General features: G+C 32.9%; 1 protein-coding gene across 2 annotated transcripts; it reads left to right on the forward strand.

Moving 5' to 3' along the window:
- Positions 1–260: 260 nt before the first annotated feature.
- MS3_00008459 (uncharacterized protein) lies at positions 261–16,030 on the forward strand. Of its 2 annotated transcripts, XM_051216797.1 has the most exons (5): positions 261–2,278; positions 2,366–2,743; positions 8,427–8,972; positions 11,772–12,162; positions 14,519–16,030. In XM_051216797.1, the coding sequence occupies exons 1-5, from the start codon at positions 2,216–2,218 to the stop codon at positions 14,710–14,712; spliced, it is 1,572 nt and encodes a 523-aa protein (XP_051065413.1). In that variant the 5' UTR covers positions 261–2,215; the 3' UTR covers positions 14,713–16,030. The 2 variants fall into 2 exon arrangements, with proteins under 2 accessions (XP_051065413.1, XP_051065412.1); XM_051216796.1 differs by having other exon boundaries at positions 5,624–8,972; positions 11,772–16,030.
- The last annotated feature ends 8,252 nt before the right edge of the window (positions 16,031–24,282 follow it).

The raw sequence follows: 24,282 nt of genomic DNA on the forward strand, positions 1-24,282 counted from the left end.
GCTAACTTGTCTGGACTTCTTCAGGGTAATAATCAAAATCAAAATTATCAAAGAAATATATAGCTTTTAACAATCAGGATTATACTGTGTTAAACCAATCATATTTAGATGTTGATTTTTTGTAAAATAGGATAAAATGAGTCAGTTAACTACAAAAAAAATCAACATCCAAATATGATTGGTTTAACACAGTATAATCCTGATTGTTAAAAGCTATATATTTCTTTGATAATTTTGATTTTGATTATTACCCTGAAGAAGTCCAGACAAGTTAGCTGGACGAAACGTTGGAATTAGTTAAATTTCAATCGCTGAGAATATTTCAAATATAATTTTCACATATAATGACTTCTCTATACTCGGCACTCAATTACTGTCAAACTATTCGTTCTAATCTTGACGAATATTCGTATAAAGATATACTATTTATTATTAGTCATAAGAGTTTTTATTTTTCCTCTATTGACTATCAGGACTGTATTTGATTAACCTTCGTTAATATACATGCTCCTTGATGCGATGCGATGCGATGCAATTAAGTTGATGTGTCCTGTCTGAACAGCATAAAATACACGTCCTGGATCCCACTATTTACACTATTGTTTTTAAAATATCAATAAAATTTTTAATTTAATATATGCTTCGCATAAAGTACATACATACTATTTGTTTGGATCTCTATCAGACAAATGTATTTATCTACTTGGGTGGTTTCTGAAAAAAAGATTCCTAATTTGCTAACTGGTGTAAGTGGAAGGAAAACTGACTAATATAGATTTGTAGTAGTAAAATGGTTAAACTACGTTGGAATAAATGTTTTGACATAGCAATATTTACTTCCTCATTACAAATGGAGTTTTGGCCATTACATGCTTCGATCTGTTTGGGGAGTCCTCACCTGGATGTATTTGAATATTAATGAGAAGACAGGTTTCCATAGAAGGATAAAAACACCTATCCTGGCTTCTACTGCTTATGAATACCTAGAATCTTATCAAATAACTAACAAATGAAAGTTGACGATTTTCATTCATTGAATTACAACTAAGTTGGCAACTGAAACTGCACTTATAACAAGTTCAGGGGAATCAACACCAACTTCACAAGGCTAGATATTTTTTCCAAATTTTAAAAAAGTGAAAAATCTATAAAGTTCTTTTTGGATTTTAGTTATGGATAGATAACTGTATAACGATAATATCTTGATATTGAGTGGACCATTGCACAACCTATCTGAAGATTCCTTCCTTTAAAATTATAGTTCATCGTAAAATAAGCTTGATAGTTATGAATGAAAACTGAAACAACGTATATTGAATTTGAATCAAGGAACTAAATATAGATTGCACCATACATTTTAATGAAACAATTAAAATCCCTGAAACTAATTTATATTTACTGGAATTCATTTGCCATAACATACTTTCGAACGGAAACCTGTGTGCATATCAATAATTTTTACAACCATAGAATGACTAATCACAATCCAATTCAATAACAACCCACATAACTTGATAGAATTATCAGATTATTCGATTGAAAATACTTAGGTATGATTCAAGCGTTCAACATCTTTTGTGCAGAGTTCGGGATAAACTAAACTGATTTTCATCTAATGTAACTTTATCTGTCACTGGATAAATGACCTATGCATTGTACATTTACGTAACGTACTTTTATGAATGAAAAGGTTTGGTAGCGAACGTAACTGCAATCACAGACACCAAATATACTAAAGATTGGTCTAATTTACTACAAACATTAGAATGAAGAGTTTAGCTAACAGACAAATATTAACCTAATCAAGATATCCACTACATGTTTCACTAAAAGTAGCATGCACTCCACCTGAACACTACAATCACATTCATTTTCGTGATTTTGTATCACGATTTTCAGGTATGAAAAATAAATGATCCGCCCACAAAATAATTAACCAATAACTGAAATGCATATTTTTAAGTTAGATCATATGACCTTGACCACTTCAAGGACAAATATTCACGTAATTGACACGCCCTAAATGCGTGACTGACAGCTGACTCAATTTTGATTGGCTAAATTAATTCATATTTAATATCCTTAGTTAGTCTATTCACTGGTCAGTTTAATTTCGTATGCAAGGGATGGGGCGTGCCAACTGATAAATAAACGTGGTTATGAGTTTGCATCAGTTAATCTAAAACACCACGCGAACTCTAGTCTTACTCATAATATGGGTATAGCCTACGAGTCTATATGCCTACCTGGTGCGACAGTGGATTCCGGATTCGATAAAGTTAGTTTTAAACTATTTCAAACAACATTGTATATTTGCTATAGTATTTATCTTTTTTTTACTAATTATGTGAGGTTTGTTTTACAGATTAATGAATTGCAAGCTGCTGAAGTTTTACTATCACTGGCCAAAGGTTCATGCTCGAACTGGTCAATATTTCCACAAAATAAATCATCAGTAACCCAAAATTTTTATTGTTCCGAATATCATCGAAATATGTTTAAAGAGTCAGTTATACAAAAAACAGGAGAAAATGAACCAAGGAGTAAATCTCAATCCTACTTAACATCATTAGATAGAAATTTACATCGGAATATAAAATTTAAACTTCATCGGATTAAATCTTTAACTAATAAGGAATCACAATCATCAATTAATTTCGATAAATTGCAAAAAGTTCCGGAAACTATTCCTCATCAAAATGTCAGTTCATTTAGCCCTATCATGAATACACCTAATTTACAAGTGAGTTATATTATTTATTAATATTTTTGTTATTATGAATAATATTTTAAGAATGAAACGTTAAAAGATGAAGTTGAACTTTTACGGGGTCTGAAACGTCGTTAGCATAGCCTAATACTTTCAGTTAATCTTTAGACTTGGATTTTATCATAGGTAGTATATATATACTGACTTCTCACCGCTTGAAAATGTTAGGTTAATGATGACATCATTGAAACGTTTGGAAGAATCTCTTTCTATTGTTGATATAAGCTGTTTAAACACAATTTTATTTAGCACTAAATCATAGAACAACAGTAAATCTATTCATGGAGGGAAATAATAATTCCCGATTCATTTTGGTTGGTTGTTAGGTGTAAGGTCGAAATTGAGAACAAGAGTGGAATTCATCCTCACCCGTTAATTGCTTCCATTAGAAGTAGACTATACCGCCGACCTTGGACGGCCCATCAACCAATCAGAAGACAGTATTTGGTTGTAAAGCAAAGTGATTAAAATACAATGGCTAAACTGTTTTGTCATGAATGATGTGATGTCGTTAGATGCTGAATTATTTATTAAATTAAATGAGAAAGAGTTATGTATACGAATAAGGCCTATTAGTTATGGTTAAGATTAATGATTACGGTAAGCGTACCCATTGATCAGTGTAAAACTACAAGTACTTTCTCGTCTAAATCCAAAGAATCACTGAATTTCGTCCCTCGAGTTCTCTATTTTTTTCATGTTGTTGTGTGTAAAGTATATGGATAACTTGAAACTATATTTTAGCCAGCGAGAATACAAATTCTAGTTATTAAATTACTTATAAAAAAGGTAATATGTTGTACATATTTTATATGAATACTGAACACTTATGTATGAATTGTTAGGGTTTTTATCACGAACTAAAATCAGCTATAGTGTAAAGATAAATTTCGGACCGAAATTTGATTAGTTCGTCCCGGTACTTTACTTCTGCCATCATGTTTACCAATATTAGGCGTATCAGTAGCTAAACATTGGTAAATTATACTCCTTCTGTACTTATCTTTTAGTTAGTTTCAAGCTATCCTTCATGGCTCTTAGAATTTCCCTCAAAATAACAAAGCCACTAAGTCAGATAGGTTTGGACGTATATTCTACCTGTTTATCTGACTACTACAGAATTTTTAATATTGACTTTAATAGGAATCCATAGTTCTTGTTCTTCAATTTTACTTATTATTCTTGAGCCGACTTCTGTATGTTTTCAAAAGATGTTAAATCACGAACCGATCCTAGTTAGGCCATCGTTGGAAACCTAGAAGCACCAGACAAACTTTTGTCTAGCTATACGATACTTCAGTAGTGTGCCTCCACATCCCTGGATCCGGAATCGAAACCACAACCTGTCTCGCGCGCGAATGCTTAACTTCTAGACTATTAAGCTGCCATCCAGCTCCGTTATTGTTTGACTCCGATCTCATCACGGTAGTACGCTACCATCTTCCATTGCTTGTGGTGAATAACTGTCCCACATTCGACACGACTGAACTCCACTGGTCATGGTTTCTCACTAGAACCTTAGGAAATCCATCTAGAAGCCAATCACTTGTGGGGATGTGATTATTATCAGTATAGGGTTTTGTGAAGACTAGAATCTTCATAGATTTTAAATCATCAACTGATCTCTATGTTTGGCTTTTTTAGTATTACTGTTAATATTATGATTTAAACCGTTTTATTTCTACTATTTTATCTCCAATTGTTACACTGACGAGAATTATTTCAGCTTATTCAAGCTTACGTTTATTAAAAAATTCTACGTGGTTTTTTACTGATTGACTAACTGGCTATTGGTCTGAAAATAAATTGTAATCCATTGAATTGTTAGGGTAGATTCTATGTAATAAAGAGATAGAACTCTGATTTAATTTGTAATAGTTTGGATTGTCCCGTTGTTGGTGTTTTGACTTGAATTTGATCAACTTTAGTTAGCATACGTACATCCTGTGCAGATTGCTTCATTGTAGCCATCATGGTATAGGTTTACGTAGAATGGATGAAATGTAGCCAGCAGTGGAATCTAGGACTTATATTTCGTCCTGTTTGCGACTCGTCAGATCGATGTACCTGCATTCTGGATCCCAGTCTGATACCCTTCGCTCGAAACCCCAACTCATTATCCACTTAGATTCTGAGTCTTAAACACTGTAGGTGATTGACTATCTGCAGCGAATGGTTCCGGGTTCAAATCTCAGAGTAGACATAAACTCTGGGACGCGAGTGCATCCAGATGACGAATCCCGAAATGGGACAACACATACGTCCCTAATTCCACTGTTGACCACACTCCATCTCTTCTATGTAGACAAAACTCTTGTTATACCTAGCTGTTGAATCTCTGTCATGAGTTACTGACCCTGTTGTAAACCCTCTTACGCTTGTTACCCCTCGTGGAGAAGCATAGGCCGCCCACTAGCACTTTCCATCCAACCCTGTTCTGAGCAATCCTTTTCTTATATGCTTCTAATTCTCTGCGTAGTGTGTCTCTTGACCATTCTCTTTTCTGTTTGCCATCAGGATTCTAAGTTGGCGCTTGCTTCGTGATCCGGTTTGCTGATTTCCTCAATGTGTATCCTATCCACTTCCAACGTCTTTTCTTAATTTTCTCCTCAGCTGGAAGCTGGTTTCTTCTCTCCCATAGTAGACTGTTGCTCATGGTATTCGGCCAAAAATCATTGAGTATCGTGCGTAGACAATTGTTTATAAATACTTGTGCCTTTTTTATGATGGTTGTAGTAGTTCTCCACGTTTCAGATGCGTACAGTAGAAATCACTGTATTGACGTTCGTATTGCAGATTGTGACTTATATTGATTGAGAGTGGTTTTGAGTTGTATATGTTCTTCAATTGTAGGAATGCGGCCCTTACTTTGCCAATCTTCGCTTTTATATCTGCATCAGATCCCCCACGTTCATCGATGATGCTACCTAGATACGTGAAACTTTCCACGTCTTCCAGAGTTTCGCCATCAAGTGTGATTGCGTTGGTGTTCTCTATGTTGTATTTGAAGATCTAGCTTTTTATTGAGGCCTACTGATGCAGAGGCTGTTGCTACACTAGTTATCTTCATCTGCATTTGTTGGTGTGTATGAGATAGAAGATCCAGGTCATCTGCGAAGTCCAAATCATCTAACTGATCAACAGCTGTCCATTGTCGTCCGTGTCTCCCCTGAGACGTGGAGGTCTTCATAATCCAGTCAACAACCAGAAGAAAGATGAGGGTGGAGAGTAGTCAACCTTGCCTGACTCCGGTCTTTACTTAGAATGCATCTGTCAGCCTGCCTTCATGTCCAGCCGCTCAGTATACTCCATCTTATGACGTTGGCGATCTTCTCGGGTGCACTCAACTGTCGAAAACTCCATAAAGTTCTCCTATCCACACTGTCAAACGCCTTCACACAGTCAGTGAAGTTGATGTCTAGTGACGACCTCCATTCAGTTGATTGCGTAACAATGATACATAGTATCGCCCATTGGTATATGCACGACCGATCCGTTCGAAATCTGAACTGTCAATCTGGAAGCTTGGCACCTACCATGTCTTTCCTGTGGTTAAACAACACTCTGTCGCAAACGTTTTCTGGTACTGATAGTAGTGTGATGCCTATGCAACTCTCACACTCGCTTAGATCTCACTTTTTGTATCTTGATGAGGTATCGTTCTTTCCAGTCTGTCAGCACTTGTTCATCCCCCCTAATCTTCCTGAATAGAGTGTGAAGCATATTTGCAGTTGCTTCCATGTCTGACTTCAGCTGATATATTGTCAGGTCCTGCTGCTTTCCCACTGTTGGTTTGTCTGATGGCCATCCTGATTTCTTCGACCGTTGGTGGAGTGATATTTATATGATATTCTGTGTGTGTTGTTTCGATATCCGGTGGATTCAATGTAGCTGGTCTATTCAAGATTTCCTTAAAGTATTCTTCCCATCTGTTCCTCTGTTCTTGAACCTCGGTGATTGTCTTGCCTTCTTTGTCCTTGACCGGTCTCTCTGGTTTACCATATTTCCCTACTAGTTTGTTCGTTGCTGTCTTATATTTCCTTCTCTTGGTGCTTTTTCGGCGTATTTTTACTTGTCGGCTCTAATGCTCCTCTTCACACTCTCGTTTGTTTCTGTGTATTCAGCTTGTACCTTGACTTCCCCTGTTCTTGTTCGGTTGTTTTTAATTTCTGTCTTCTTATTCTTTCTTTCTTGAATCTTGTGCAGGGTTTCCATAGAGATCCATTCGTCATGATGATGCTTCTTGAGACCCAGAACCTCTTGACACGTTGAAGTTAATGCTTCTTTGATACCTTTCCAGTTGTCCTCCATAGTAGTTTCTTCTTCCTTCAGTATATCCTGCAAGGCTTGGAACCTGTTGTTGAGAGCTATCTTGAATTTGTTGAATTTGCTAGTATCTCGAAGGAAGGCTGTATTGAACCTTTGTAGTGCTGTTTGTCCAGTTATCCAGTTCTTCTTTAGCTTCAGTTTTAAATTGGCCACAACAAGGTGGTGATCTGCTCCTCTCTTGGTTCTCACATCTTCCATTGTCCTTCGGGACTTTTTATTGATGCAAATATGATCCATCTTTTTGTCTGTGGTATGGTCCGGTGAGATCCGTGTGGCTTTGTGTATAAGTTTGTGTGGGAATATTGTGCCGCCTATGATCAATTTGTTGAATGCATATAGATTTGCAAACCTCTCACCATTCTCGTTTCTCTCTCCCATTCCATGTCGCCCCATGATATCTCCATATCCGGTGTTGTATATTCCGACTTTGGCGGTTAGGTCTCCCATCAGGATGGTCAGGTCCTTTCCTGGACACTTCTCTACGATCGACTGCAGCCTCTCATAAAACTGATCTTCATCGTCGTCATCGATATTATCGGTAGGCACATAACAGTGGAAAACATTCATTGTGATTCCCTCCTTCTTCGTTTTGGAGAATGTTTTAATGATTCTGGATCAATGAAATTCTCATCCTATAAGTGCATTTCGTGCTTTTTTGGACAGCATTAGAGCGACTACCTCGGTGTATGACCGGAGTACAACAGCATCTCTCCCATATCTAGCCTTTGCTGTCCAGCTTGAGTCCAATGGGTTTCGCTGATTCCCACTACTGCCAATTTGTATCTCCTCATTTCCGTTGTTATTCGACTGGTCCTCCCGGTCTCCGACATATTCCGGACGCTCCGTGTATCTATATTAATTGTCGCTCTGGTTGTTAGAAGGTATATCGACCTCGTGACTTCCTAAGAATCTTGGCTTTCACCAAAAGACATAATAATTCTTCCTTCAACTCGTAGAACAGAGTTTAAATGGTTTATCCTGGTTGGTGTTTTTTAACAAGATTCTTTTCTACGAGATGGGGTTGCCGACCCTCCTTTTTTACCTGGGCTTGCGACCGGCAGTAACTCTAAAAGAGCAACAGGTGGAGTGGCAAACCCTCTACGTTTAAAAATTATTAATGCTCTTCAGTTAGACGAAATCTTAAATATCTGTTTACTAATAGAACTTTTGAACATTGTGTTATAATATGCAATTAAATTTCAACAGTCAATTTTTTATTCATTCAACCTATTGGTAGTCATTATAATTTTAAACAATAATCGAATATAACTGTATATACTTCAATGTTTATGTATTTTCCCCTTGAACTTTTAAAAAATACTCGTAGATATCAAATCCTTCTTTAGAAACATCAAGCAATGAACAGGTATCTTTCTACAATAATCAATCTTTGAATAATTTAAACACAAATTGGTCAAATAATCTACCTATTAACACTGGTGAATCTCACCTCCTAACTAAGTCATTTCAACAAATCGATGAAAATTCTTCTGATTCTAAGCATATTCCATTGACTAATCAAACAAATCAATTCACTACTGGTCAACAATCTGATAACCGAGTTACTTTTACTCTTTGGAATGATTATGAACTTTCTTCTAAAGCTTCTCATTCTTTCAATTGTGAAAATGAAAGTCAAAAAAGTGTTGAACAACAATACATTTTGGATCGATTACTTCATACTAACTCTGATCTTACAACATTACTGCATTCATCATTATCGTCATCAACGACAACAAATGATACATTTCGATCATCTAATTCAGATTCACAGCTTTTACGGTATAATTTAAATGATTTTCCTCAGTGTACACTAACTCATTATTATGATCAAATGGTTGATAGACAACCTATCGATGAAACAATAACATCAGTAAGTTTTTTTACGTCTTTCTTTATTTTTTCCTATGGGAAATGATAATTCCTAAATGTTTTTAGAAAGCGTTGATAGGGTTAAAGGAAAATCAAGTTTTTGACTAGAATTTAAACTATCAATATCATACAAAACTTGATGGATATTGGGTTCAAATCTGCATAAATTAAGGAGTATGTAATTGTTAGCAGGATAGATTTCTATCTATCTCGGGTTAGCCTCAAATCAGAATACGTTAACTGGTTCATTTTCAAATCAATCATCCCTAGTAGACTAACCATGATGTAATACATTTCTATATAAACTGTAATTAATTAACTATTGTATCTTTGTCACCTGGGTTATTGGAATAAATTTTATCAGCTCTTAATTCTCATGTTAATTTGCGTAAAGTTCAGTTAATTTTTGTGTTCAAGAAATGCATGATAGTAGAAAAACATAATTGGTATAGTAAAAGGCTTTTAAATAAAGCCATAACAACAGTTCAATACTTATTTGATCTTCATTTGATAATCAACAATATCCTCGGACCGACTGCTTTTGTTTCCTAACAGCTAAGCAGTTATAAATTAAACTCTAAAGCAATTTTAGGCTTCAGTTATCCAATGTGTAAAGATTAGTCTTCAAATCATGACTATTTACTCACTTTCTCATACTAAAATTGATTTCATCCAATATATCCTATGTATAATAAACATAATACTTTGAGCTACTATCAATATTTTTATCAGTCTTCAGAACATCAATGAATTAATTCAGTTGATGTAGACAACACTACTTCAACTAGTCGATGAACTTTTTTCTTTACGTACATTTCGATATGACTCTTCTACATTTCTTCACTTGATATTCCAATTATTTAATCTGAGCGCTTGAAATTTGTAGTATTTCGAGTCGTGATCCACATGGTTGTAATTGTTTGTCATTTGTATCTCATCATCACTCCTATTTAGACCATTTACGTAATCAGTGTTTTTGTGACACTACTACTACTACTAGATAATAAGTAGTATACGCTCCCTATCATAAAAGTGTGTGGAATGGAGATATTATTTTATAACTTCAAATAAATGCACCCAGCGTTTAATTCAGTATCGAAACTGCCGTAATGTCAACTATGTTCAGGCTTGATTGATGTAAGGGTTTACGTTCAAAATAACTTGAAAACAATGAAAAATATATTAGTTAGATGTTATTAAGGATGATAATGATGGTAATGTAACTGTTCAGACAACAAATAAGTAGTATCTATCACCATTCACCGTCATGTGGTCAAGCCGGCCCACTAAACTATTGACTTACTTTTGTGGTTCATTCGTTCGTATACAGTAAATAGGTGTTTCTAAAGTTACAAATAATCTTGGGAATTTTTAAGCTTTTAAGAAATACGCTGAAATTGATAATCGAATTAATAAATTCTTTATTCTGAAAATAAATTACAGAATGTATATCGATTTACAACCACGATCAGGTTGATATAGACAACAATGTTACATGTCAAGGACAGATAAATGAATTTAGATTGTTTAAGATACAGTTGTACGTTCTTTACATAGAGGCATCAATTGGGAATCATTAATTCTTTCTAGAGGAACGTTCTGATGATATATGAATAGTGTATCTAATCTCATTCCCGGTGCTATTGTAGGGTAATTGTAATCATCTAAAACTTGGGTAAGGAAAGCGGAATCAGAGAGCATAGAACAATAACAAAGATAATTGCTATGATAGGTCTACTATTATACATGTGTACCAGGATGTTTTATGATCTACTGTTCAGGATAATTATTAATTAAATTAGTTAAGTTTGTTAAAAACAATTTAAGTGTAAAATATCTTCATGTAGAAAATTTAATGAGTGAGTACAATAATAATAATAACGATAGAACATTTAATGTTCCTATGATTTCACTAATAAAACGCAATATATTTAAAGATGTAAGCACGTTTATGGAAGTTTAAGAGGAGCAACAAACATTGACACAAACAAATGATTTAGAGTAATTTTATTTCATGATCAGATTGTGGTAGATTATTCCAGAGTCTCAAACGTTCAGCGGTAAAAGAATTCATATAGAAATATTCCTAATAAAACTGTTCCATACACGATAAAGATTTTCGGATGCACTAGTGGACGTAAAAGATAATAAATTAGATATCTTGAAGATAAATATAAGATTTCCACTTCTAAAAAGTGTTGAGTCCAAGTTTATTCCATCTGAATGTTTAGTTTAAGGTACAATCACTTCCAAGAATAGAAATCTTAGATTGCCTTTGAACTAAATCCAACTTTAATTTATCCTTTATACAAACACGTAGGGATAAAAGTTCAGTATTCTAGGATTAGTCGGACATATACTTTGTACATTAAATTACGTAATCAGTCATTATTTACGTTACGAATTATGGAACACAGAAGTCGTTGAGACTCGGACGTCTGTTTAGTTATCTGTTCTGAGAAAGACTAATTGTGAAAATACTTTAGTCTTAAATCCACCAATGTATGAAATTTGGGCAATGCCATATCATTTATGGTGAAGTCTAGGTTGATAAAATGATTACCAAAGCAAATCCATTTATAATTAGCAGTTTTAAGTTTCATCTTTCATTTTGAGCATTACTTACATTGAGAGCCTAACCAACCAGATTAAGAAAACGTTGAATGAATTGCTTTCTAAGTATTTTTCAAGGTTCTCGAAAATTTCTCAAACAATTTTAGATGTCTCTTAACATGTTCAGTATTACTGATAATTTTCAATTGTTAATGAAATCGTCAAAAAAAAATTTTTTGTATTTTAGAGAAACCGTGACAGTTATTTATCAGTTATTTCCAGCCCACCATGTACTGAACAATATTGTACTAATGTGAACCAAAATTTCACTCCAACTGTAATTAATGATAATACATCGAGTATCAAATTACAAGATACACCAACTGATTTAACATTTTCGAATGTGAACTGTTCAACTGTTTCATATTGTACTATGATGACATCACCCATTACTAATACTAATGATACAATCATTACCAATCTTACTGCCCCAGTGAGTAGTAATACTAGTAATCCTAATAATAATAATAATAATAATGGCTCAGAAAGAGTGAAATCTTATCGATGCAACTTTGATGGTTGCACAAAAGCTTATTTCAAAAGTTCTCATCTTAAAGCTCATATCCGTGTTCATACAGGTAAGAGACTTTCTAAAAATCTAATCGATTTTACATACTGTCGATATTTGGGTTTAAAACCTTCATTAATTTTTCACAAGTTTATTAATACAATTAAAAACTTATATGTACCTAGGGTCAGTCGTGCCTGAACAAATGATATTAATGTTTTGTTTCACTGACTTCATATCTTAATGTTTACTAGTGACTCATGAAGAATCCCTCTGTCTAATTCTCCAGCTTGTCAAATTAGAACAACAGGAAAACCAGCAAATTTACTCTGCGCATTGACTTAAAAATTCACCTGATCGTATACATAAATTAAATGATCAAGACGCACCATACATAAATACGAAAATACATGTAACCAACTGGAACATCTTAAGGTTCAAATTTTAAACAATAAGCTTTTAATTCATTTACAATAATTTGAGAACATAATAGAACATAACTATGGTTAGTGATGCAAAAATGGAAGCTCGTAAAACGATATCAGTTAGCCTCATCTTAACAAAAAACACAGAATATCTGTCTCATCCCATTTTTGCACTCGCTAACATTCAACACTTAAGCCTCCACTTTGGTTCAAATTCAATGACATTCTATTTTGATTGCAAGTTCAATACTATAAAGTCCGTGAGTAGAAAATCTGTATTTCACATTTTCCAAATTCAGTCGATTCACGATATAAATCCAGTTATTTCCTTACATTATCAGTGAATAACGTCGTCATTATCAACTTATTTGACGATTCAAGTAATCTCTCCTCATTAGAACTAAAAGAGAGTCTATGTATGTGATGAATATATATACCATTAAATCACTACATTCAGAGTATCATAGTAGATTATTAAGACTGAATTTAAAAGTAATGTTTGGTGAACGTAGTAGATAGAAAATCCTGGATCTAGTTTTCATGCTAGCTGTCAATCGTCAACAAGGTGTATTTTCAATCTTGATGGATCTGACACTCCATCTATAACTCAATCCCATATCACACAGCATCTTAATCTGAGGCTAGACAGCCTGAATAGTCCAGTTCACTCGAAGTAGTGTTCATATTTCAACTTAATCGATAGAATCGTATCTGAGAGACATGAAACGGGCACTATCAAGATCAATTAGCTATAAGGTCAGTTAATTTTTCGGTTCAATTATGAATGTGCATATTTCGAGTTAACATTTACTGTCCTCCACAAACCTATAATACTAAGTTTGAGTAATACGAGATAAACAAGTCATCTAGGATATTAAAATTAATTGATTGCGTGATGTCGCTAACTTTCAATTTGTTTCATGTAAATTTATTTCGAGCAACGATCTCTATCGTAAGGCCCAAAGATCAACAAAATTTATAATCCAAAGAATGCATGAATCCATTTATGATATGTTAATAAATTCACATTAATTGTAAGTCTTCCTTTAGTAAAAGTATAATATGTACTGACAACCTTAAGCCAACCAATCGGAACCAAAGTAAGAGCTCATGTAATTTGCACAAAATTTAAAATGAAGTGGTGAATAACGTGTGTTATTATTAACGAAGTAATGATTTGCAATATGTGGTTCACCAAACGCTTAAAATCAATAAAACATGTACTACGCATCCGAAAAATGATTTTATGGTGGTGCTTAAGACAAGTAACAGAGCAAACCTCCTCCTAAGACAGGTTATATGTTAAAGTACTTGATGTGATTCAATACGTAGTCAGCGATAAATAACATGTATGTTATTATTAACCAAGTAAAAGTTGAGAATATTTAATTTCTAAAATGTCTCACATCAATAGAAATATTTATCGTACAGCGATAAAATGAATTTTAGAAGGTGCTTAAACAAACCTATGTGACATAACTCCTCCTAAGACAGAGTGTATGTTAAAGTATTTGATATGATTCAATACGTAGTCAAGAGTGTTTGGTTAAGCTAGATCATATTCTCCCATTCTCACTCCTACTCGAAATCTCGATCCGATGATTGTCACATTTACAAAAGGAAGGTGGCAAAGTATTACATTCTAGCTGATGTCAGTTCGTGTTGAAAACACTGACTTTAATTAGTAAACCTAACTCAAAACTCCAATCTTCCTACATTATAACTGATGTCAGTTGGAAATGAAAAGTTTATGGAGTGATAACCATGAATCACAACACTAACCCAAATCGTAATATGTGACGTTTTCACTGTATTACAAGTGATAATTTGATATGTGAATGTTGGTTACTCAGATCCAAGCTATTATTTTATTGATATTTGATTGCTTTGTCTTGTTAATTATTTTATGACTAGTGAGCGTTTCCTTATTGAGTGAAAAAAATTGTCGAACGTCGCCAGTATAGTACACTTTCACCTTTCTTTTTATTTAATCTTTTCTAGGTGAAAAACCATATATTTGTGATTGGAACCATTGTAATCGAAAATTTGCACGTTCCGATGAATTATCCCGTCATCGTAGAGCACATACAGGTGAACGTAATTTTATTTGTCAACGTTGTCCACGACGATTTACACGTAGTGATCATCTTAGTAAACATTTACGGCGACATAATTCTCCAATGACATTAAAATAAATTTTTAAATAAGAAGAATATATATATATATATATATATATATATATATATATGATTATCTTATAGTTAAGTTTTTAGAAATCTCTATTGAACTCTTCCTATCCTATTTCTTATTTATTAATTAGGCATAAATTTGTATATCATATTGCATTATATTGTGTATTACAGATTATTCAGAGATAATATTATTTATCCTTTGTTTTAAGCAGAATACATCAATTCATTTAATATTGTATACAGTTTACCGATATGTACTTTTGTTTCTTGTTCTTGTTATATGTCCTTCTTGTTTTTAGGTATGGGGAAGGGTTGGTTTCAACAAAGAAAAACAACTCTATATATGTATTTAGAAATATGTTTTCTTGTGTATATCTTAAAATTCATGAAAACTTTTTCATTTTATAATCAAATTTATTACCAATTCTGAAATGAACTCATATAGATCATAGAAAAGACTTATGTTGTTTGGTTTTGTTTTGTTTTCTTTCATTTCCTTTTTTATATCTCAATGTACACCTTTGTACGATTTCATCATAATTTTACTTTATATTAATTTGTATATCGAAATTAAATGGTCACATACTATACTGCTTTCAAAATATATTTGTATTTTCCAATTATGAACCAAAGATTATGAAGCTGATTACTATTATTATTATTTTCCTATTTTTGTTACTACTACTATTACTACCAGTAATAGGCTACACACTTTTCACCAGGTATTTTTCTCTCTACGTTGTACCTTTTGCCGTGAGTTGCTACCATTATTCAGATTAACTTATTCAGTATATGTCAGAAAAAAGTTTTTATTTACTAATTAGGTTCATACTCATTGAACAGTGATACTTATGTATTTCTTATTTCCTCTCTTTAATTCTTAATTTTTGATTGTTTTGAAATACAAAAAGAATTACAACATAATATGAATGAGGAAAATTCATTATTAAAATATAAACCAGAGTGAAGTTAACTGTTTTAATTATCCATTAATTCAACACTTAATCTACTGACTAATCGTTTACTATTCCCCTAAAATCTCCGATACTGAAATCCTGAATGAAGGAATAAAAGGCGCAAAGTACGAGAATAAGCTTTACTTCAAAGGTTAGTTCTCATGTGAACAGTCAGATCATTTATCAGATTCTAGAAACGTCCAGAAAACACCCTAAGATCTGTCCAGTCATGACAACTCGTCGTATTCTAGAATTCTCTTGAAATTATCTAATGGATAGACTATTTGTCGATTTGTTCTTAACTTATTCGATGAAACCTTGAAGGCTCCAAACATTTATAACACTGATTGCCTATATGAGTGAACGCAAAATAATAATCATAGTGTAGTGTTATTGATTTATTGATTACAAGTTTGTGGGCTGTACTTTGAATCACATGTTAATTGTGTGTAATGGCTAGTGATATTGACGTGTAGCTCAAGATCGGTTAGGTGGGGATAGATTTCAAAATAAGGACTTACTAGTTGAAATCCAAGTTCCAGCTTTTAAATAATTTTAATGTAATGAACTTTGAATGACCACAAAAGAATGACCGTGTTAAACTTTTTCTCGTCGTTAGTCTGTCAGAATGTAGAATACACAAGCGAATAATTTATCATAGAAAAGTGAAAGCATTCCAAAAAAGTAGATTTGGTTTTCTTAATCTGTTAGGTCATAATGTACAATGAACATTAAGATGTCACAAAAACATAAACTAATAATTGGATCAAATCAAGGACGCTTAACGAGCAATCACCGTTTCAGTTACAATCTATGTCAGAGGCAGGAGTTTTTTGTAATTTAGCTTTCACATCCCGTCATATTTTATGTTTGTGTATTCCTATTTGTTAATGTAAAACGTCTACAAAACTAAATATGAGAAAGTTCTACGTAACTCTTAATGCAGTACAAGCTAACCGTCATCATATTTTAAGTTCCGATCAGAACTCAAATAGTTCCTATATTGATTCGAACTAACTGTTTCTAACTCTAATCAATAATTTAGAACCCTACCAGCAATAAACTTATTAACACTGTGACTACATAAGTCATGTAATCTATGGACTAAATCACAGGACCACGAATAATGAAGTCCAATAGTTAATTACCCCAATCAGCGTATACCCTGGGACAAATGTGCATGGTCATAAGTTCACATTACTACATCAGCACGATAAGATGAATCTAGTAAGAGGAGTAATAAAATAATTATAACAGCAACGGAAATTGACAAAGATTAAACAATATGCTTCGAGAAGACGGAGTGAAATAATGTGTGCAAACTAATACTGAAACGATCTAAAAAATGGGAAGTGAAAGTATTTGCGTTATTTCCACCGATTCTGAGACATTACGCAACATAGAAATAAAAATTTAGTACCTAACACAAGGTCTGGATCTCTTTGTGAATATTAACACGAATAAAACTATACCCAGCTAAATAATCCCAAATGAAATGAAAATACACCTCCTGGTGTGTGCTACTGACGTCAACAGATATAAGTATGTATCATCAATTGAAAGTGGAATGCCTGGCAGCAGAAAGTTGAGAATCTCGAATAAAAGAAGAGAACGCGAACAAAGTGTTTAGTATGTAAATGAAATAGCAAAAAGGTCTGAGACAATTGATGGATATTTTGCAAATTAAGTATTTACTGTATGGTTTTCAGACTTTACTAAGACGTTCCATAATTTTGTAATCAAATACATTCGATTGTCACTGCAATGACTAAATGATATTATTGAAAGAGTATGCTTAGGATGTACGTGTAACAATAGGAACTGATTAATTTCAATTCTGGATATAAGCAGAAGGAAACTTCAAACTTTTAAATAACGATTTGACAGATCGACACTAGAAACATGAACAAAATCTTTTACTCAGAAATAAATGTTTCACTTTCAGTATTTTTGTTATGGCGAGCTTCTGTTATACAATCATTTATCATAACATATTAACTCTTTCTTTAAACGATAATGGTAAAAGTATACCATACTGACAACCTTGAACAAATTTTCACTCAGTAAGGAAACGCTCACTAGTCATAAAACAATTAATATGACAAGAAAATGAAATATCAATAATAATGAATAATCAACACTCACATGTCAAATTATCACTTGTAGTTCAGAGAAAACGTCACGTCTACATACATAAATGTATATTAGGAGTTGGGTTAGTGTTGTGATTCGGGGTTATCACCTCACAGACTTTTCGTCACTAACCGACATCAGTTGTAATGCAGGAAGATTGAAGTTCAGAGTTAGGTTAACTAACATCGATCAGATTATTCTTATTCATATTTCCACAATCATATTCTCTATTACCTGATTATTAGTCATTACTCTAAGTTTACTAACTTCTCTGTTTCGAGATTTTCGCATATTACAAAATAAAGATTTATTCAATTTATGTTTGTGATTTCTGTTCGAAATATACAGTTATCTTTAGATCCCATCTTTTCTGTTTTATTTTATCTTGTTTATTAATAACGTTGAAGTTCTATCATGTGTCAAACATCTAATAATATTCGAGTTTATATTTGTTCTTATTCGTACTGAAAGATGCCCTATTATTTGTAAAACAGAACTTACCATATACCAGCTGGAAACATCAACACATAATCGCTTTTAATAAAGTTTTATCCACTAATCTTTGCTTGCCTCGCTCCAATTAAATCATCACATCAGTGTGATAAAACTGTTTGTCTAACCAATTAAATTATTTAGGAAAATTTTGAAAATAGACGTAAATCAGTAATACACTAACTTATTTTTATACAGAATAATACTGTGTCCCTGTTTGTTAACCTAATTATCCCTCAATATTTGTATGTTTATTTCAAATCATAAACAACTGAGATATTCTTCTAATACGACACTGAGTCTAAGTGAACTAGGATAGATTAGATATTGAATACATCACAATAACTCATTGTTGATAATCCATACGCAAATAACAGAGAAAAAAAGACAGGAATTCCAGAGGAGTTTTATCATTTGTAACAATGTCGAAATGATAACAGAACAACATTGTTTGTACGGAAACAAATACTACGATGGGTCATGATGAGAAAATATTAAACTGAAAGCTAGTACAATCAATCACGTAATACCATAAGTCAGTGAAAAAATGTGAATGGTAAAAATGTTATGGCGAGCCTACTCTGTACGTTAGAAATATCATTTACTAATGTAAATTAAATATTAGTACTACCTGGCATATACATATATAATGTATGTAAGCGAAACATGGAACTCAATAACAATCATTTGCGAAAAAACCAACTAACAGTCATCTTAACCTTAGCTTATTCATTATTGATTCAGACCTTAACTATTCACTGTTGAAAAGAGCCATGTAACCATCAGTATTATGATCTTGTCTTTTATCCAGTTTATCAACTAATACATAACTATTCTAATTATCTTAATACAGACTTACCCTCAATTTCCTATTTTCTTATATGATTTTACTTAAATAGATTATCTCTGTCAATTGAGTATCTAATTTCAGTATGAAATGGAGATAGTGTGATCGAAAATGAAGTAAATATCCTTTTTATTAATTCCATCATAGATCGATAATAAGTAATTTGATTTTTTGAGCCGAAAAATCATTTTAATTTTTTATATTAAAAAATAAACATAGATTAAGTTATATCTATCCATAAATCTATACCTGTTAAATAATTTAGTAACTGTAGGGACTTTGCAGATTGATGGGGGTTTACATTTTGATGTTTGAAGAGAAAGAAAGGTTAGATGGTGGTTGGAGGTAGTCGACAGGAGACCCTGGACCCGGGTTTCGTGCTACTTGGCACTCGTCAATAAGGTGTACCTGTGATCTTGAGGGAACTGGTGCTCCCTGGCGGATACGATCTCGTGACACGTATAGCATTGATCGCCACCCAGTGATCAATCAATTGTGAGAAAGAAAGGTATTGAACTCGAGTTCAGTGTATACAAAGGAACACAAGGATATGGTAACATACATTATAGATCTTACTTCTTGTCAAAAACTAAGTCTAGTTTGTGTTTAATTTTAAAGATATTATGACTGTTCAATGAGAAACAGCCAAATATTATAGTGATATTTAATATAATTTAATATCTGACCTAAATCAGTTTAATTATTTCATAGTTATTTTTGTTTTGGTAATTAGTTTTGTTTAAGGTTGAATGAATGTCCTGGATTTTTTTTAATTTTAAGGTGGAGTAAAATAACCGGAATAGTCCTTTATAATTATAATTATACAGCAATCATTGAAATATGAGTTGTATATGAATGATGTAATCTGAATTATAGTTAAGTACAGAATTTAAAAAAAACACTTGAATGATATTGTAGTCAGTCTAATAGACTGAAGTTTGTCCACGAACCTTGAAGTGTAAAGTGAATTTTCTATTTCAATCAGTTTTATATGTATTTTTCCATTCATTTAATGAGTAAATGCAAAATGTTGGAGTGTAATTTCCATCAGAAAATTCATTTCAAGCTCTTATTTTCATTACTTGTCATTTTAGGCTGCAATTTACTGACATGTTGTGGAAGACTAAAGACTCATGGAATGAAATTTTGTGTCAAAATTATTCACCAACAGAAAAATATTTGAAACTGCTGGGTACGACAGACTTAATGAACATTTCGATAATGCAATGAGAAAGTGAAGTTTATAAGAATTGTGATATATTTGTGCAATACATTTCGAACAATCCGATCACACGTATACTTGTTAAGAACATTTATATATGAAGATTAAAAGGTCAACTAGACAGGTTAAAAGTAAGCCGAAACAAAGGGGAAAAATATTAAAGTACACAAAAACAAATGTGATTACCACTCTGGATAATAAATCAGTATTACCAGGGTGAGTTAAGTGTAAGGACAAATTGTTTTTGAACACATAAAGGGGGTTTCAATTTTCGTATAGCCAAGGCTTCATTAATGAACATTGAAAAATTTGCAGATTACTTCAGTTATTTAACTATATGCACTACTTTGAAATACTCCATTTTAATAGACAGACTATACATATATTCAGTAAGCTTGCTTTGTCTTATTTCAGATTCGTCAGTCAAAATTTTTGCATTACTAATAGAAAAAAATATCTTGAGTTGATATTTTTCATAAAATGACCGCAATTTGGAAAATGTTGAAAGTGAGAAGCATTGGGAAACTGATATGACTTCTCAGCAGTGTTCCCTCACTAACGACCCTGATATACTACTTAAAACCTCTAAATCATGAGATGAACGCATAACGATTAGGATACTAGTTTAGTACCCATTGTGAATGTTACCGAAACCGACGTCAACCCTTAGCGAGTATCATTTACAAATTAGCTATTTCCCCAAAACTCCCTACAACAGAAAAAAGGATCGTTTGACTTGGGTTCAAGTATCTTTCCTAAATGGTCGACGAATTATTAATTCTTACCTATTACAAATAGAATGTTTAGAAAAAGCCAAGTTAATTAAACAATCAACAAATAATGTGGTGCTAATAATTACATGATTGATTGAGATTTAACCAATCAGAACCAAGAAAAAGTCATGACCTCATTTACAGTTTTATGTAAGATTGTTTTATATTTCATACATTAGGCCTATTCTAATGAAATATTTGTGCTACATTAATGAACTGATTGAGTGGTCAAATGAGAATGACAGTGTGCGAATATTTATAATTGAGTTTTAGTTAATGGTCATGATTTTAGCATCAACATGGCCGGTTATTTGAGTCTAGCAACTGTACTGAAGAAATCTTTCAATTGTTACATTTGTTACCTCCCTAAATATCCATAGATAAATGCGCGATGTTATTTTGAACTTTTTAATACCAAACACGATGCAAATCATTCAACCATATTAGTGAGTTCGTATATGAAGATCTTTGTACTATTATTCCAGTGTGCTTTATTTAATGATTTGTCAAAGTACTGACAAAATAGTGAGTTGCTCTCCATCTTCACTGTTTCTACATGCATCTTTAATATTGATTAAATTGATTTCCAACATCACTTCATCAGGAAAATATTGAAGATTTTTTAAAAACCTTCACGGTTATCACTATGGTTTTTGATTTTCTTTGATGAATTAATGTCTCTTTAGGTACATAGACACTCCAACAATCAATGTAGTTACCACACAATCATTGGCTCCGACCTTAGTTCATACAGTTGGATTCAAAAACCCGAACCTTTTTTCTGTACGAAAAGGTGATACAGTAGGTCAACCAGACATCGTCTCAATGTTTAGCGCATAAGATTGATTAAGATATGGCTTTCTTTTCTAAGGAAAGAGACATACCATTAATAGAAAAATATCGTTTAAATTTCTAAAAGAAGCGTTATATCTGTACTCGGTTAGTGAATGAAAACTTCTCATTTAAGTTGCTGGTTGGGATCGTGTACAGGGAGTTTTGAAACATTACCTTTCGCGTTATGAATCAGTAGTCATATTTTTCTTTACTGAAATTATTTATAGTCTTGATAAAACGGCTTTAAGCATCCTACTTATCATCAAATTATTAAAATTCAGTTAGAAATTATTTGACATAGTATCCAGAAAATTGTCTCGATACTGTTGTATAACTTAATAACATCCTGCAATTTTAATTAACACTGTCGAAAGTCAATATCCAGTTTGGATATACGCCTCTTGACCTTGAAATTGTTATCTCGATCTTGATTAATTAGTTTGCATAGCTAAATTCAAACTAATTTATATCATTAGTTGAAATCATTAGTCAATCGAAGCTAGACAATCATGGAAAACCTGGAAGCACTGGACGACCATTTCGTCCTAGTATAGGACTCCTCAGCAGTGCGCACTCATGATTCCGCCCCCCGCGAGATTCGAATCCAGGACCTATCAGTCTCGCACGAGATCGCTTAACCAATGGACCACTGAGCCGGCATCCAACGGTGTTAATCAACTCATGATTTCAACTATTGAAATTACTAAAATCTGCACAAAACCCCTTCTGATAATTTTATATCAGTTTATATGTTGGTTATGTGCTTATCAGGTTTTCTAAATTATATTTATCGCAGATCTTGTATTTTAAATATATAATTACTTGAGTTATGAATCCAGGTAAAGATGGTTCCTTCAATCACTCATTTCATTTTCAGTTATTTCAACTGAAGGTTTACGAACTGAAAAATTTGTTTCAATTCATGGATTAAATGGTGAATACATTAGTGGAGTTAATAGATTTGTTATTAATGACTTACTTATGCCTGTCACCCCACGTGGAGTAGCATAGGCCACACACCAGCATTCTCCATCCAACTCTGCCCTGGTCAATTATTTCCATTTGCTATTCATCCTTTTCATGTCTGCTTCCAATTCCCAAAGTAGTGTGTTCTTTGGCTGTCCTCCTTTTTTGTTTCCCTTCAAAATTCCAAGTTAACATTTGCCTCGTGATGTAATTTGAAAATTTCCTCAATGTATATCCTATCCACTACCAATATTGTTAATGACTTAGCACTTAACACTTTCAATACAATTTTTCCGGAGAATTCCAAAAATAGTTTTTCTGTTTTTAATCTTCTGAACTATAATTTCGAAATAATCAATTAGATTATTGTCCCAATAATCTGAAAACCAATTAATAATACCTATTGTTATCTAGAATTTATGCACGATAGGTACCTAACGATGCATAACATTTAAACATTACGTGATGATATGTTTACTTCTGGAAACAGAAGAAAATACTTTTAAGATTGTTATAACTCTCGATTTTACTTCGTCTAGTGGTATAACGTTTGGGTTTACACGTTTACACGTATGGGACGTTAATTTACCTCGGACGAATATCTATTACTAAATTCCCTCTCAGTGTCTATTCTACAGGACGTCAACACAACTCAGATCAAGAACACGTGATTAGCCTGACTAGAACGTAAATATATTTCCACTCCAAAAGCCCGACACAATCCAACAACAATCAACAATCGATAACAAATGAGTCCTAATGATAATAAGGATAGGGGAATATATAACTCATATGACTCACTTATCTATACATAAATTTCGTTAGGAATCAATTACGCTATGGAAACAAATAAATTTTAATCTTTCCATCAACAAAGTAAGTTAGAAGAAAAACAGTGAAGTTCAGTATTGAATGAAGAGATCAGTTAGTAATCGATTTTATTTGTTATGACCTTCAGGTTTTTTATATTCGTTTAACCGGATCGCTAGATTATAACGTTCACTAATGACTAATGAGCTTTACGTCAAACCGACCAATGACTTTCACTTAAACCAACAACACAAATGACAATCAACAGCAAGCATTTATATCCTAATGAGAATTGTTTCATACAACTCCTTTTACCTACCGTCAATGAGTAATCAATACACGAAGATGGCAAGTTATCTATGCCTCGAAACTCAAATGATTGCATACATCAATTACAAGATCGAAGCACATCATAAATAGGAAATCACAATTTATGCACATCTAGATCATGTGTATTACAAAAGTGAACAACAAGCAGATAAGTAATTAACAGCAATTTATGAGCAGTAAAACGATATAACAATAGTTCATGAGTCAAAT

This window comes from Schistosoma haematobium, chromosome 6, assembly GCF_000699445.3.
Source record: "Schistosoma haematobium chromosome 6, whole genome shotgun sequence".
NCBI lineage: Eukaryota > Metazoa > Platyhelminthes > Trematoda > Strigeidida > Schistosomatidae > Schistosoma > Schistosoma haematobium.

Coding starts and splice junctions, on each gene's coding strand:
- MS3_00008459 (XM_051216797.1), top strand. CDS start 2,216: ATGGGTATAGCCTACGAGTCTATATGCCTACCTGGTGCGACAGTGGAT. Junction 8,973..11,771: donor TCGATGAAACAATAACATCA/GTAAGTTTTTTT, acceptor TTTGTATTTTAG/AGAAACCGTGACAGTTATTT. Junction 12,163..14,518: donor TCATATCCGTGTTCATACAG/GTAAGAGACTTT, acceptor AATCTTTTCTAG/GTGAAAAACCATATATTTGT.